This window comes from Amborella trichopoda, chromosome 12 (assembly GCF_054954075.1).
Source record: "Amborella trichopoda isolate Santa Cruz 75 chromosome 12, AtrichopodaSantaCruz75HAP2 v2.0, whole genome shotgun sequence".
Lineage (NCBI taxonomy): Eukaryota > Viridiplantae > Streptophyta > Magnoliopsida > Amborellales > Amborellaceae > Amborella > Amborella trichopoda.
In genome coordinates this window covers 43,075,801-43,088,877 of record NC_142347.1, presented here as the reverse complement: position 1 = coordinate 43,088,877, position 13,077 = coordinate 43,075,801, and the positions used below count along the sequence as shown (strand labels likewise).

The window sequence follows — 13,077 nt, the reverse complement described above, 5'->3', positions numbered from 1 at the left end:
CTAGAAAGCACATAGCCCAAGTCCTAAATATGATATATGCAATTACAGCTATTCAAGACATCAAAAGAATAGAATTCGGATAGTATGCCAAGGTTCCTTGAATTTCCACAAATAGGTTTCTGCTTGGCTGCGGAAGTGAATGGCAAAAAAAATGAATGAAACAGGATCCATGCTCAATCAAAACATGGTATAGCAAACACTGAAGAATGTGGTACTTCAATAGCAGGCAGAGTTTGTGGCTCTCATTGTGAAACAAAAGTAAATCCAGAGTTACTTGAATCATGTGGGACAATTTCATTTTTCAACTCACAAAATTTGATTCCATGCCACTCTAAGGCCTTTTATCATCTTTTGCATCCTTGGTTTGTATGAGCAGGTATGCTGCTTCTCCCTATCCAACAATTCCAAGGCTTGCAAATTAGCCATTATGAACAGCTCATTTAGCTGGCCTGACATATGCCACCCTCCTGATTTAATATCAACTGAGACCTAAATCCTTGAATCTCTCATCATTAAGTACCAAATCGGAAATGACCAAATAATCCCTCCCACGGTTCAGATGAGGCAAAAAATTCAATACATAAAGAATGGTTCCAAGTATTTAAAAACTATTCTTCATTTCTCTCTACCAAGGCAACCAATTCAATATTTTGTTCTTCAGCATTCTCCCCCTCTTCTTCCTGCAATAAATCCATTGGAAGGAGGGTGGAGTTTTGATCAGCATTGGGTATCAAAAATAACAGAGCCAGAGGTAAAAATCTCATCAAATTTCGTATCAATATTGCAGCCCAAAGGTTACCAAACTCAGTACGAGTCACCTTGAGGAGATGGAGAAGTAGGCCTCCTCCCCATGATGCTAGCAGTAGGCCAACATTGTCAATGGACATAAGCAAAGCAAAAAATGTTCCCTCTATGCCTGATGGACAAAGCTTGGAACTAAGAACAAGGAGAGGCATCCATCTTAGGCGTCCAACTATATTATGCCCGATTTCATCAATTACAACAAATGCGAAATCGGGTACCCCATACTTCAAATTTAAGCGAAATACCATAACAAGATCAAGCATTCCTGAGAACCCAAAAAGCAATTGAGTCCAGAAGAGTAGGCCACGAAAAGAATAGTCCTTGAAAAAATTTTGGTAAAGGAGCACACCAATAAGAGCCCCAACAGAACCCACTGACATCACAAAACCAATAATCTCCTGCGCCCAAGAACAGTAAATAGATATCAGCCCAGGAGGTAGTTTAGCTGCAAACATTGAGCACTTAGAGATATATCAAATTGCAGAGAATGCAATAATCCAGTTGACAATGGAAAATCATAGCCCAATGTATCATCACCATCCAGTGACACAATGGACAATGAGGAAGCAAGAATGGTATCGTATCTTGTTTGTTGGGGTCCAACTGCCTCTCCATTACCATCAATAATTCATTGAAAGATGATGACCCCGAAAGACTGTAGCTTTCTCAAGTCAATCAAATTATACAATAAATTTTCCATATCGTATTCAATCTCGAGAACACTAGAAAGTTATCTTTATAATGGTCAGAATATATTCCCGCAGAGTAACAAGAAAAATAGATCAAACCCCTATGGATAAACTTAAAACATCAAATACCTGAGAGAATGCTGGACCAGCTTTGGGATCTGTAATCCAGTAAAACAACCCTTCATGGATATTTAGGGTGATGGCAAGTGATACAAGCATGTAAACACATGGCCTCCAGACATTTGGACACTTCAATGTGGTCCACATGGTCTTTGTAGCTTCAAGAAGCTTCTCATACACCTGAAACCCAAGATGATATGGCATGCGTAGCTTTTAAGAGCAGAGTAACATAAGCGTGGTGAGAGCTCTGAAGCCATGCTTACATTATTAAGTAAAGAATACTACAACGTCATCATCATCTATTGAAATGATTGACATGATGGTTAGACAGTGGGACCGACCAAACAAGACATGGCCCCAAGGCTAGGTCTCTATCACCATCCATCATTTCAAAGATCCGGGATGACCCGAAATGCTATGTTTCTTCCATAGTCAATTATGATACAGTCCTAATATGAAAAATCAAACATAAATTCAATTATTTATTTTATCTTGCCTGTTTGTATGTATTGTTGGGCTGGTGGGGCTCATTAAGCACAACACCAACCAAGAGAACAAGTGCAGCTGGAATACTCATAAGGCCAAGCGCCCCCTGTATGGGCAAAACAATGTATGATTTCTATCTAATACAACAAATAAATGGAAAAAAATACAAAAGCAAGGATTCTCTTATAACAATTTCACTACTTCGGACAATAACCTAATTCACAAATAATATACTAAGATCAAAGAGAAATGGAGCAGAACCAATTCACTGGTTAAGATAACAACCCAGGTCATTAAGAACATTCTTAGAATGAAGAAAACAGAATAGAAACAATTTCACTTGTTCAGACAACATCCCAAATCCCCAAGAATATTCCAAGAATGGGAAAAGTGGAATACAAGCATACCTGAGAGCCAATAAAGTACACTAGGAAACCACTGATAGAGAAACCCAATAGTGCTCCAATGGAGGAGCTGAAACCACACAAGCTTTGCATGTCTGGAGCAAGAGGCGGATGACGAATGCTATTTTGTGCAACACAAGCATCTATAGTTACATCTGCAATTGCTACTCCAGCACTTCCAGCAGTTAGACAAATCAGTGCAAACACAACATGAAGGTTGTGGTGCAGTGACAGCACCAGCATAGAGAAGACACCCAAAAGACCTGAAATCAACAAATTGGAAAAACCTACATCACTGTTGCATTCCTAACTAATTTACTGCCAGATTTTTCAGTTTCAGTACAAAACAAAATATTCCTTGTTATAGGGAACCATAAGTCACAACGCACCTGTAAAAGATAAAGCACAGTGCAAGAATCCTGAATGTTAATGGATTATCTTAAGCAATTATCTTAAATCCACAACCTCGTACCCATAAACATCCTTTCATGATTCCAATAGACATAACTATTATCTAGAGGGAGTTGATTCAAAGAGACAAGAACTAGATTAATGTGATTCAAATAAATGCTGCAAGAGGTGAGACAAAAGGACATAAGAATTAAAAGGGAAGTTCCCCTCTACTTAATCATGAACTACTTAATGATTGTGGATATGCAGTAGGCTCAATTACAACACGGTGATCATCTTCAATACTAATTCTTTCAAACAAGTAAACTTAGTTTACATAAAGTTTAACTAGAGATGCCGAAAACATTGGATGATTCTAGGAAACAAACTAGCAGCAGTTTACACTCCATGCAGAACCGGAAATAGGAGGCCAAAAATGGTATATTAGAAGCCTAACAGAAAGAGTGCATATGTTGTCATAGAACATCACCAAGGTCGAAGAGGAACATGAATGATCTATAGCTTCAACAACAAAGACTAAATGCAATCTTAAGACAAAAGTATAGATAAGTGTAAGGAGGTTTTATACTTTCATGGCTAAAGAATGACTCTGGGCTAGACAAGCATCAACCTTATGGAAATTTGTACAGATAATGACAAAGACATAAATGCCTTTTCTGACAATTATTTAAGTACCATGTAATACTAGAAATCCATCACTACTAAACCAATTAAAAGTACAAATAATAAGAAATAAAGGCATATTATTATCAAAAGAGTGTTCCAGCCAATGGTGGTCTAAACAGCCATAGCCCCGTGCAACTTCAAGCAAAACCCATAACTTGCCAGCTTATCAGCCATCACATTAACCTCCCTCACCATATCCAAAATGCAGATTAGCTTTCCCTCCTTGAAGAAGGCTCTTTTTTTTTTCTCTTTTATTTTTTCTTTGACATGTTAACTGGTAGGAATGGAATCCACAATATTAGGTTTTGCCAAAAGGGACTCTCTTGCCAGCTCCAAATCTTTAGTACAAATTGCTCTCATTTTAAGGGTGCATTTGGTCAGCCCCAATAGCATCTGGGGACCCCTATGAACTTGCTCCATTAGTAATTCTTGTAGCCCCACTAGAGATACAAGGAGAGGATTCCAATGGCGACTGTCAAAATTCATTGTAAAGGTGTTCCGACGTGGCAGAAACTATTCTTCAAGTGCACTAGTCTCTGGTTCATGATGGTTTTTCATTGTTGTAATCCAAGTTACAATGTCTTTCTAGCAACACCCCATGCTAGCATTTGGGACCTTTGTTGATCTCACAAGATGACATCCCAGTGAATATTCATACCAAAGGTATAGAACATGTGACTAAAACGTCCTACACGGCTCATAGACAATACGTTCAGTGGTCAAGATTATCATTTAGTATAACATGGAAGGAGGGGATTTATCATTTAGCTGACCCCAAATAGTTGGAAAAAAGCTCTGATGATGATGATGATGACGATGGAAGGAGGGGATTTTCTCTTCCAAATCCATTTTGTAGGGGAAGCATTTTGGACCACCCATCCCAAAATTCCAGAGAAAGATAATAATTCATTGAGCTCACCAGTTTTAGTGTCTTGCAGATTCTCTAAGGTTTATTCACCAAGTTGTGCCTTCAGTTCTATCATGAAAGAAGTCTTCCAACTCGCAATCAAAACTAGGCAAGGTCCTATCCAACAAACGCAATATTTATAGTTAACAGTCAAGAACTTACACCACCACCAATGGATCCATCTCTTTTACGAAAGGTAACACCTAGGAAGGTCCAATCATCATGGCTGTACGCCTTTTTAGGTAAATCTTACAGGCACATCATGATTCACAAACTTAGGAGTGTCAATAAGCTCATATCAAATGCAGGCATTCTCTTGGATCCGCCTCCTTTTACAAGGCCCATTCAGTTGTATGTAACAGAAACAACATAAATCCTCTTGAGTGTTTTCAAAAGGATTTTTTAAGTTTTAAAATGATCTTATACAAAACATTGACAAAGTTTATAATCCTAAAAGTCCTCAATATCTACGACCCCCTCAGTATCTAAATTCTAAACACCATGAACCACCATATTCTTCCATACTTCGATTAGCTCAAATTGGCATCCTTTAGTTAATAATAATAAGGGGAAAATAAAATCTCTTGAATGTGAGTATGTGGCATATAATTGATTGAAATACCCTGATTAGTACGTGGACAACCAAGAATAGGAAAGACATTAATGCCCCTTTATGGGCAATTACACACATATAGATACATGTAACTGCCAGTATACAACTTTAGATGGGAAGAGAAAGGCAAAGTACATAATTAATAAATAAATATACCCATCCACTACATCAAGAAACTTGAAGCCCAAGAAAGCTTTTGCTCAGCAGCATTTCACTGCTCATCATCCAACCAAAGTATATTTCTCATGAAGGCTCCTAAGTTGCTTAATTTGGATCGAAGATCAAGTAATTGGAACAAATTGCATTGCACCAATTTTACATCACAAGATCAGATGGTGTTGTAGTGCAATTTATAAGAAATTCAAATGGATTTACCATATGTACAGAATTCAACCCAGAAATTTCAACCTACGGATCATTTACGATAGAAATCATTTTGATGAAGTTCAGTGTAGTGTGCCAAATCTATCTGCTGCTCATCAGCATCACACATATTTTCTCTAAGACAAATTTATGCATACAAGAGTTAAAGATCACTGCTTTTTTGAGTCCTTTGATGAATAAGCTTATTACTAGCCAGATAGCACATTATATCGAATAAGCATCTCTTGTGCAGATGAGTGATAGAAAATGCCATTATTTCTTAAATTAGCTAAACAATCCAAGAAAAAAGACAGTCTTTGAGTCTATAATAGAACTGCTGAACCATTAGTTCAATATGTATGCTGACCACTGCTAGTGATATATACATAGGGAGAAAAGATAGAATAAAGAGTAATTGCGATCGGCAAATCAATATCACAAATAAAATCTTTATCTTTGAAGGAATTGACACTATCATGAAGCTCTTCAATATTTAACAACCACCTAAGGCCACAGAGAGAGAGAGAGAGAGAGAGAGAGAGAGAGAGAGAGAGAGAGATCTACACAAAGCAATCAAACTTAATTTGGATTTTCAAACTGATAGATAGTTATACAAATAACCCAACTTTGTACCTATACCAGATTTGACCGAAGCACTGTCATAAGGAAGACGAATCAAACAAAGCATAAAAATACTATGAGCCAAAATAAGATAAAGCAACAGATAATAGTTGTACCTGCAAGGATGAAGTAAGGCCTCCTTTTGTAACCAGCGACAGGGCAAACATCAGTGAAGAGACCCCATAGAGGCTTAACAACCCAAGGAATATATGTAATTCCTTGATAAAACTGAGAAGCTGATGGCTGAACTAACTGTACATCTTTCCAATAGTAATCAGAAGCAACGCGAGAAAGTGCACCTCCCAGTCCTTGGCTGATCCCATAAACAATTACAACCCCTGTAACAAAGGTCCAGTGCAGCTCATCTGAGAGCATTTTCAACCACAATACAGGCCCTCCTATGAAACTCATTTTCTCCATTGATTTCATGGACACCCCAGAAGCTGACAAACTGTCTCCAAGATCGGTTTGGAGATAATTTTAAGAACCCAACTCTGGTTTCATGGACAAATAAAATTATCAAGAAATATTCAGGGAAAAAAAACCCATTACTTCCATTGATTCCATAGCCAACCCAAAAGTTCAAAACTCGTTTTTTTAGATGGGTTTGGAGGTAAATCTGAAAACCATATCTGGTTTCATGAAACAACCAAAACTATTACGAATTTCTCAGGACACATCCCTCGTTTCATGGAAGGTACCCGGCCAACGAGTTTCTGAGATGGTTTCAGAGCTTTAGAAGACAAAGTTGACTGAAAACCCATCTCTGGTTTCATGGAAACTCCCTAGATTCAAGAAAAACCCCATGTATTACTCACCACAAAATGCTCAAATTTCAAATCTGGTGTCCTGTAAAGCAAACAGATTCAAACCAATCATGAGATGGGTTCAGATATCAACCAAAACCAACTCAAAACCCAAATCTGCTTTCATGAAAACTTCTCCAATACAATGGCAAAAACAATCACACATTAACGAGAGAAATGCAGAACGCATCTGCTGAGATTTGAGTGAAAAACAAGCCCAACAAAGTCAATGCTCGGACAAGTCTTCTGCCATAATTTTTTTTAGACCTAGTTGGTTGAAAATAGTTTAGGGGAAAGAAACCCTAGAATCATGGGTCAGTGACCTATGGCGTGAGAGGATTTAGGGCAAGCAAACTGTAGGCTACTGATCTCTAGTTCAAGGTTCAACACGTGGCGCACGTGTGAAAGTCAACAGATTCAGACACGGAACGGGATTGTTTACCCGCCATTTCCAACGCGTTTCCTCCCTCCATCCAAACGATTCTCATGTGATCTGCATGACCACGTTTAGGTGTTATTTATCACCGTCTAATTGATCGGTGGACCGGGATAGAGTTACATGATGGATCTCCCGATCGCCGGTCCCGGCTTCCTCTATCGCCGTTCATCTATGGACTCCGATGATACGTTGAGTACACTTTTCAATATTTCTTTCTTTCTTTTTTTTGAGAAAATTATAGATCCCCTTTGACCCTACTTTCCACTTATAATAACATGTAAACCATACCACTAACCCCCAAAATATTTATTTTTCCCACCACTGGGTGTAAAAATAAATAGTTTTGAACAATCAATCCTTTTTCCTTTTGAACTGTTCAGTTGCATTTATTCTATTTCTCCATATAGGTATTGGAACACAACCTTTTTATTCTATTTCTTTGTATAGGTTCTGAGACCAATCCTCTACATATTATAATTGAATAAATGCAACTTGTTAGTATTTCAAATTTATAATGAGAAGATGCCAGTTAGTTTGAATTATTTAAGGGGTAAGTTTTTCGAGAGCATTTAAAGATAAAGATTAGTCTGGATTTACGCCTAATAAGTTTATTAAAAGTTTGAAGTGGAGAATTGGCAAATTTAACGGATTGCCATTTGATTAGAACTTGTGAGTTATACAAGTTTACTAAAAATTTCAATGCTAAAAGATATAACTATATCTAAATGTGGGGCAATAAATGTCTATGATGAAGCATAAGAGCCTTCACCATAAGAGCCTTCACCATAAAGCTCTAGATTTTATAACTTAGATTTATGCAAATCAAAGGAAATTGGGTTGATTTGGTCGTACTCGAGATTAGATAATCTTGGTTTTCACATCCCAATAATTATACTGTCATTTGAAAGGATGGAGGACAAATTTTAGTGAGATGAGAAGCTCATGTTGCTTGTTCATTTTATTATTGAATTATATAATATTTTTAGGATTGTGCAAAATGAGATCATTTACTTTTATGATGAGGAGGTTACAAACAATACCATCCATCCGATTTCAAATTGAACAACTTGAGGTGTTACTAAATTTGATAAAATTTTCTTTGAACTATGATTTTTTTTTTTTTTTAATCTAGAGCTTTGAACTTTGAACCTTATCACACCCAATTTGAAATACAATGATACGAATAATTACGATTTTTTTGTATCAAGAGTAAATTGTGTCCACAGTTGCACATTGCTTAATTACGATTTTTTTGTATCAAGAGTAAAATGTGTCCACAGTTGCACATTGCTTAACACGTGCTACTCGAATATTATAAAAAGTGATACCTTATAAAATAAAATAGCAACAAAAGTATTATTTCAAAATTAAGAGATCAATATGGAAAGTTTTGAGAATGCCTGAGGCGATATGAAATATAGTATCTTAAATGACCTTATACTCATTGGTTCCGTCGAAAATACGTAAAATTGAGGAGTTGAAAGCAAAGGGGTTTGGGGAAGGTGGTTGGGGTGTCGTTGGGCAGAGAGTTGAGAGGGGAGGAGAGGAGAGATGAGGGAGAAAAGGCTGAAGATTCTTTGTTGGATTGGGACGGAGATTGATTTTGGTGAAGATATATTAGATAGTAGTTCAAAGGTATATTTTTTACTCAAAAAAAAGTAGTTCAAACACATATTTTAACTCCATATTTATATATAAATAAAGCAATTTGAGGAGAGAGAATATTTTTAGAACCAAACCTAACATTACTTTTTTTTTGTTAAACATGTTGGTACATGTGGGTGGCCATGTGCCCTCACATGTGCCATATTTCTTTCTTTTTATTTAATAATATATTTTAATATTTACTACTAAAAAAGCTTTTTAGAGAGAGTAGATGCCTTTCTCCAACGGGCAGAAAATAGGGTCACCTTTTCATAAGGAAAATCAAATGTTGGAAAATGGCATCCTCCCATCCCTTTATAACTAAGGCTTTTAAGACGGAGAGGCACACAGAGAAAGCGTGAGTTCTTAACTGTTATGGTAAAACCCTCATATATGCAATTCACAGTCTTACGACATTGTTTCCAATTCTTGGGATTTTATTGAGTTTATCTCTTCCCCTCAAAAGTTCAACATTGGTATCAGAGCGAACAAGGTTGCTATAATGATCTTGGTGCTGTTGTAATTTTCTCGTTGTCAATTCTGTGCTTTTCTTTACTGCCCTATGTGTCTGAGTCATGAGTTCCTTCTTTGATTTTATTTATTTATTTATCTGTTATCATCTTTTTGGAAGGCTAACTACATAAGGGGCATCATCGAATTTTGCTTTTGTTTTCTCCTCTCTCATTATATCTATATGCCATCTACTGTTTAGGAAAGTGCACTATGTGTTTTCAAAATTGTAAACCTTTATTGTCATTATTGCGGTGAATTTCAGTGCATACCACTGAATGTCACTGTTGTTTTTTACTTTATACCCTTGCTATGTTCTAGATACAAAACCATCAATTCTAGAGCATTAGAAACATTTTATAACATTTATCGATGATTACCTAATTAGTAAAAAGTCAGATGTATTAGAAACATTTAAATAATATAAAGCTGAGGTAGAAAATTAGCTAGATAGACGTATTAAAATTCTTCGAACAGATAGGAGATGTGAATATTGCTTTGTCTTATTTAACAAATTTTGTAAAGAGCATAGTATAATTCACCAAATAACCATGTCATTTACACCATAACAAAATGATGTAGCTGAAAGAAGAAATAGAACTCTAATGGACATTGTTAGGTCTATAATGAGACATTCAAATTTATTACCTCATTTTTTGTATGAGGCTCTCAATACTGTAATTTATATTATTAATTATGTTCCAACTAAATCTATAGACTTGACCCCATATGAATTATGGACAAATAGGAAACTTGACATTACTATATTAAAAGTTTGGAGTTCTTGGGCACATGTACTCATACTATCACAAAATATAGATAAATTACTATCAAGTGTTCATTTATAGGTTATTCAAAAAAAATCTAAGGGTTATAGATTCTATAATTATGATACTCGATCATTAGAGAGCTATGATACTCATTTTCTAAAAAATATAGATGACGAACATACTTCAAGTAAGCCTATTAACTTATATGAAATTGATAAAGATAAGGGTCTCGAAGACCCAATTTCTCAATTTCCCATTACAATTGGTGAGAATAATTCAATTGAACTTAGTATACTAGATAGGAATAAAAGAACTAGAGCCCTACCTACCACCATAGAAGAATTTTATGTATTTATGAATGAAGATAATTATTGTTCAATTAGTGATGATTAAATAGATGAAACTCAAAACTACAGTGAAGCTAATAACTCCCTTGACTCAGTTATGTGGACTCAAGCCATGGATGATGAACCTAATTCTATTAAAAGACAAATTAAGTTTAGGAGTTGGTTGACCTCTCTAAAGATAGAAAAGCCATTGATTGCAAATGGATCTTAAAGAAAAAACTTATTATAAATGGATCTATTAATAAATATAAAACTAGGTTGGTAGCTAAAGGATTTACCATATATTACATATAAACTTATACTCCAGTAGTTAAATTTTCATATATTAGGATCATCTTATCATTAGTTTTATATTATGGTATAGCATTATTTCAAATGAATGTTAAAATAACTTTTTTGAATGGAGAATTAAAATAAGATATATACATGAAACAACCAAAATGATATATAATTAAAGGCCAAGAAGACAAAGTATACAAACTTAAATAATCTTTGGTTTAAAACAGTCTTGTAGACAGTGGTATTTTACTTTTCATAATATAATTATTGAAATTGGTTATGTAGCCAATAGGTTAGACCATTGTGTATATGTCTGAAATAGTGGGAGGAATTTTATTATATTGTCACTATATGTAGATGATATTTTGATAGCTGTTAATGATATTGGTATGATTAACCAGATCAAATCATGACTAAGTTCCCAATTTTAGATGAAAGATGTGGGAGAAGCCTCATATGTATTGGGCATTAAGATCACAATAGATAAAAGTTCGAGACTTCTATGTTTATCTCGAGAAATTTATTTAAAAAGTATTTTAAAAAAATTTAAAATGAAAAATTGCAAGCTCATAGATACAGCTGTCTGTAAATGCTTGAAATTATCAAGGAAAATATATCTATTAAATGATAATGACAAAGATGAAAGGGAAAGAATGTCATACGCTCAAGCTGTAGGATGTATAAATTATGTCATGTTGTGTACAAGACCTGATTTGAGTCATGAATATGGTCTTATGATTAGAACTGATAGTAATATTAGGATGTCTCATTGGTAAACCGTAAAAAGGATACTAAAATATATTCAAAAAACTAAAAATTACAAATTGTGCTTCCAAGTTTATAATTTAGAGGTTACTGAGTACTCTGATGCAAACTTTGCCAGCGATCTAGATGACAGAAACCTCAAGACTTATATTCCTCTTTGGAGGTGGCTGTGTTTCTTGGTTTAGCAAGAAACAATGTTGTGTAGCTCGGTATGCTATGGAAGCCGAGTATATTGCTTGTAGTATTGCTACAACATATGCCGCTTGGATTAAAACGTTTTATAAGTAATTTGAAGCTGGATGTAACCTACAGAAATGTTAAAATATTGTGTGATAATCAGACTATCATCTCATCAATTAGAAATAGAGCCTATAGTTCTAAGGGTAAGCACATTGAACTTGATTATCATTATATTTATGATATTATTGGAAAGAATGAAATAACTGTAAGTTATTTGCCATCTTCAGATATAATTGCAGTCCATTTAACAAAGTGATTAAGTACAGAAATATTATCAAGCGTGTAGCTTTGATGAAACTTAGGAATATTTAAGTTAGGAACTACCAAATGAGATATTTTTGTTTGATGTCTTGGTCATGAGAAAAAAATCCTCATTAGAGTGAAAAACCCTATGACATTACTTTGGATTTTTTTTGTAATTGCATAACCACACTAGCGTGAAAAGCCTCATGACAATCATATACCCATAAATGTTAAACCCACCAAGTGATACATACTTTATAAAATTTCAATTTATATGACTCTCATAGCCAAGTGGGAGATGTTGGTACGTGTGGGTGGCCATGGGGCCTCACATGTGTCATATTTCTCTCTCTTTATCTTAATAATACATTTTAATTTTTATCACTAACATACTTCTTAGACAAAGAATATGCCTTTATCCAACGGGTAGAAGATAATTACCCACCTCCTAGGAAAAGAGGACCACAATCTCAGATATTCCAGGAGTGAAAAGCCGAACATTGGAGAACGGCTTCCTCCCATCCCTCTATAATGAGGGTTTTCATGGCTATAGAGAGGTACATAGAGAAAGCTTGACTTCTCAATTGTTCTGGTAAAACCCTGATATCTACAATTCACAGTCTTATAACATTACTTTTGATTCTTGGGACTTTGGCGGTGTCATCTCTTCCTCTAAAAAATTCAACAAAAACATAAAGATTTGGATGAGAGGCCCACATTAAAGTTAGGGAGTTCCCACCTCTCTCTCATGTCTCTCTCTCTCTCTCTCTATGCATCTCTTTAATGCATGTTTGGTTCGCATGAAAATGATAAGAAAAAAATCTCTCATGCGGTCAAATATGAGAATATTTTTACATCAATTTGTTGTCATTTGGTTTGAAAAGATGCACTAAGACTAATTGATATGAAAATATTCTCTCACTTGACCGCATGAAAAAGAAGTTCATGAT

General features: G+C 35.3%; 1 protein-coding gene across 2 annotated transcripts; it reads right to left on the bottom strand.

The window, feature by feature from the left end:
* Positions 1-80: 80 nt before the first annotated feature.
* On the bottom strand, positions 81-7,380 carry LOC18435285 (Major facilitator superfamily protein). 2 transcript variants are annotated; one of them, XM_020668108.2, is made up of 6 exons: positions 6,201-7,379; positions 2,507-2,766; positions 2,110-2,205; positions 1,623-1,793; positions 819-1,202; positions 81-680 (listed from the first exon to the last, which is right to left on the bottom strand). In XM_020668108.2, the coding sequence occupies exons 1-6, from the start codon at positions 6,511-6,513 to the stop codon at positions 609-611; spliced, it is 1,296 nt and encodes a 431-aa protein (XP_020523767.1). In that variant the 5' UTR covers positions 6,514-7,379; the 3' UTR covers positions 81-608. The 2 variants fall into 2 exon arrangements, with proteins under 2 accessions (XP_020523767.1, XP_006845395.2); XM_006845332.4 differs by having other exon boundaries at positions 81-1,202; positions 6,201-7,380.
* Between the last annotated feature and the right edge of the window lie 5,697 nt (positions 7,381-13,077).